The sequence below is a fragment of the Nothobranchius furzeri genome, chromosome 3, assembly GCF_043380555.1.
Source record: "Nothobranchius furzeri strain GRZ-AD chromosome 3, NfurGRZ-RIMD1, whole genome shotgun sequence".
NCBI classification, from domain to species: Eukaryota; Metazoa; Chordata; class Actinopteri; order Cyprinodontiformes; family Nothobranchiidae; genus Nothobranchius; species Nothobranchius furzeri.
The window spans coordinates 61511191-61515522 of NC_091743.1; the positions used below are offsets into that span (position 1 = coordinate 61511191).

Genomic DNA, 4332 nt, shown 5'->3' on the forward strand with positions numbered 1-4332 from the left:
AGAGGCTCATCTACCAGGAATTTGTTTCGATGGCAAGGTGCAAACATACATTCAGGTCAAAGTCAGGTCAGGCAGTATTTACATTAGGATACCTTGTAAGTCGTACTGGTGGTGGTGGGAGGCGACCTCAGAAGAAGCATGTATCAGCATGGAGAAGTCTGCTGCAGTAGAGCCGCACAACACGGAAGGATTTGTAGTCATATTTCCTGATATTTGGACATCTTGCCTCTGATTGGCTAACAGCAACAAGACTCTACCACTGACTCAGTTTGCTGAGACATGGATGTTTTATTTCCACCGCAAGCCTGGAGGAGCTTCTGCCATGTAGTTGAGTTGCTAGTGCTAACAGTTAGCTTTTGCTAGCCAAGATGTTCTCTGCTGTTTTCTGGACGCTAAATTAAAAACAGTCCTCCCCGTCTTGAATCAAGATGGGTGAGTCCATAAATGTTAAATGGCAGTGTGACGTAGATGTGTTAAGCTTATCAAATTCTAGAATTTCACCATCTAAGCTAATGCAGGAGATAGGTGATGGAGACAATTTTCATGTTGAGCCTGCATGAAAAATGACCAATTATATTCAGATATAATAACTGTCATGGATTTTATCAATATGTTTATCAATTCAAATTCAAAAATACTTTATTAATCCCAGAGGGAAGAGTGAAGGAGACAATGAGCAGACAAGTCAAACATTATAACTGTGGCAAGGTGCCGAAGCAAATGCCCCGAACATCTGTTCACAGACTTTATTTATAGAGAGGAAGATAAGAAAGGAGGAGTGAGGTCATTGTGTGAGAGAGGGAGTGTGTGTGTGTGTGTGTGTGTGTGTGTGTGTGTGTGTGTGTGTGTGTGTGTGTGTGTGTGTGTGTGTGTGTGTGTGTGTGTGTGTGTGTGTGTGAGAGGATGCAGAGAGGCATAAAGGAGTACATATTACATCCAGTTGGTTGAGCCCATTACCAAGAATTATTAAAAAGAAATTTTTCCATGACAATAACTAAAAAATGCCAAAGGGCTCTGGGGGCACGGGGCCGCTTGAGTGAACAGAGCCTCTGGAGTGTGCGGAGCCTCCGAGTGTGTGAGGCCGCACTCCGGCTCCACCACCATGGGGCAATTGTGGTGAAGCAGGGGGACCATGCAGGGTCACATGAGGCGAGTCCCCAGGAGATGCAGTCTCTCGGGGTGTGGAACCGCTAGCGTGCGTGGAGCCACTGAAGTGCGCGGAACCTCTGGAGTGCACAGAGTCTTTGGAGTGTGAGAGGCCGCACTCCGGCTCCACCACCATAGGGCAATGGCGGTGAAGCAGGGGGACCATGCAGGGTTGCATGAGGTGAGTTCCCAGGATATGCAGTCTCTTGGGGTGTGGAGCTGCTAGAGTGCGCAGAGCCTCTGAAGTGTGCGGAACCTCTAGAGTGTGTGCAGCCCCACTACAGCTCCACCACCATGGGGCAATGGGGGTGAAGCCGGAGGACCATGCAGGGTCAAATGAAGCGAGTTCCCAGGAGATGGAGTCTATGGAGGGTGTGGAGCTTCTGGACTGCGCAGAGCCTCTGGAGTGTGTGAGGTCACACTCCGGCTCCACTAACATGGGGCAATGGTGATGGAGCCGAACCACCATGTAGGGTCACATGAGGAGAGTTCCCAGGAGATGGAGCCTCTGGAGTGTTTGAGGCCGCACTCCAGCTCCACCACCATGGGGCAATCGTGGTGAAGCTGGAGGACCATGCAGGGTCGCATGAGGTGAGTTCCCAGGAGATGCAGTCTTGGGGCATTGAGTCTCTAGAGTGTGCAGAGCCTGTGGAGTGTGTGAGGCCGCACTCCAGGTCCACCACCATGGGGCAATCGTGGAAAAGCTGGAGGACCATGGAGGGTCACATGAGGCGAGTTCCCAGGAGATGGAGTCTCTGGAGTGTGCGGAGCTTCTGGAATACACGGAGTCTCTGGAGTGTGTGAGGCCACTCCGGCTCCACCACCATGGGGCAATGGGGGTGAAGCCAGAGGACCATGCAGGGTCACATGAAGCGAGTTCCCAGGAGATGGAGTCTCTGGAGTGTGCAGAGCTTCTGGAGTATGTGAGGCCACACTCTGGCTCCACTAACATGGGGCAATGGTGGTGATGTCGAAGGACCATGCAGGATCACATGAGGAGAGTTCCCAGGAGATGAAGCCTGTGGGGGCGTGGAGCCGCTGGAGTGTGCGGAGCCTCTGAAGTGTTCGGTAAACTCCGGGGTGCGCAAAGACTCTGGAGTGTTCATGAAACTCAGGAGTGTATGGAAACTCTGGAGTGCGCGGGAGACTCCGGAGTGCATGGAGATCCGGGGTGCGCGGACATTCTGGAGTGCACAGGACTGCACTCCAGACCACACAGGGTCACAATAGGTGAGTTCCCAGGAAATGGAGTCTCTGGAGTGCTCAGAGTCGCTGGAGTGGGCGGAGCCACTTGGATAGGGAGTGCAGCGGTCTAAGCCACAGAAGGAGGAGGGACCTTGGAGCCAGGCTGCAGCGTGGACCCTCCAGAGCTAAGGAGGAGGCATCAGGAGGGGGGACTCCAGGCCATGAGCGCAGACGTTGAGGCAAGGGCACAGAACCCATCAAGACCTGACCCACCAGAGGACAGGAGGTGGTGCCAGGAGGAACTGCGGCTCGCTTGGAATGCTGACCTGGATAAGAAGCTTGGACCTATTACCCATGATGAGGACCAACCCCTGGGGGGGTACACAGCCAGCCGGGTGCTGACAAAGTGGGACTTGCCTTGGAGCTCAGCCCAGCTGAACCAGCCATCCGGTCATGGCTGAAGCACAAGAGCAGGCTTAAGATGGCAAGGGAGTCTGCAGCGTTGTGGTGGTGACAGTGGGAGCTCGGACTGAGCTGGTGGTTCTGGCTGGAGCTGGGAGTGAAGCATCTGGAGAGGATGTTTGAGCTTGGGTTGGGGCTGCAGAGCAGAGGCTTCTTTGATAGGCAGTGCAGCTGTGGTCCCAGGAGACTGCCGAGACTGGAGCTCGGACAGAGCTTGAAGAGGCAGCAGATGCTGGTTTCAACATTATCACTGTGGTGTGGAGGATCCAACCTGAGATGAAGAGGTGATGCTGTCGAGACCAGGCAATAAAGCTGTAGGTCGGCCCATCGGAGGAGTTGAGATTGCGCCAACTGAACCAGCGGAGGATGGCATGGATAAACAGCCCACCAGAGATGAGGAAGTGGCGCTGTCAGAACCCGGTGGGGATGTGGTGATCCGAACAACAGATGAAGGTGAGTCACGGCCAAAAGTCTTTAGCAGCTCCTTAGCAAATGTCCAAAATTTAACTGTTCATTTGGGATACTCATCTAAGTATCCCACAGCTCACCTAAGGACTCATTTAAAACTCTAAAACAGTACCAGTTTTTCCCCTAAATAAATGGCAACAAATATCTTATAGTGGTTATTTACAGAAGAAAAGGTCACTAAAAAGTTCTGAAGAATTCTAAGGAAGAAAGAAAAAAACATACTTTTCCCATCGAAATTGTACCCATTTTTAAAAGGCCCTGTAACAACTGCAGCTCTAAACAAGATTTACTTATGTAAACAGAGGGGAAAACACTCTGGATTATAAAGGTTGCTGACTCCTGCACTAGACCATCATTGGGTTAGAGGTCTCCAGCTGACCCAGAAAGCTGCTGCTAGATGGGTCAAAGACTTACTGCTTATAAAGTTCTGAAAGATCAAGCACAAATTGTTTTATTAAATATGTTTTGTATGTTCCCAACAGAGAACCTTGCTCTCAGAATCAGGTTTATTTCCTTTTTGTGGGTTATCCTGTGGGATCTTTTCTTCTTCTTCTTATCCCTGCTCGTCCTTTCAGTTATGCTGCTAGTGCTGGAGGACATACTGAGCATCTCCTCTTTTCTCCCCATCTTTGAACTTCCAGTTATTGCTGCTTTCAACTCAGTCTTTGTTTGGTCCAACATGTCTTCTCAGACCCCAGATGGTCAAGGCAGAAGGTTACTCATTGCAGCCCATGCAGGATGGGGGATTGCATTATAGTGGCAGTGTGTAGTTTCCTGGCACTAGGGGGAAGTACATACATTTCAGGGTAGTTTTACACCATATCACTGTGACTATTGCTAGTTAAAATCATTATAGTAAATGTTACCTGTGGAGCAGAAAGCATTAAACTTCTGCGTGACTCCTCACTTTGATGGTCCTTCAGTTAATTCCATCGAGAGAATGCAATGCTGATGCTAGTTTTCTGGCGCTGTAGTTTCCTGGGGTCTCATGTATCAAACATTGCGTAGAATCCTAACTAAAACCCTACTTAAGCTCAGCAAAAAAAAAAGTACTTACTCCAAGTAGGTTTG

At 50.1% G+C, this 4332-nt stretch overlaps 1 protein-coding gene across 1 annotated transcript; it reads right to left on the reverse strand.

Annotated features, from left to right (window-relative positions):
• Positions 1-732: 732 nt before the first annotated feature.
• Positions 733-4332, reverse strand: LOC139068992 (uncharacterized). Its single transcript, XM_070549915.1, has 2 exons — positions 4128-4332; positions 733-4041 (listed from the first exon to the last, which is right to left on the reverse strand). Exon 2 carries the CDS (start codon positions 1613-1615, stop codon positions 995-997), a length of 621 nt encoding a protein of 206 aa, XP_070406016.1. The 5' UTR covers positions 1616-4041; positions 4128-4332; the 3' UTR covers positions 733-994.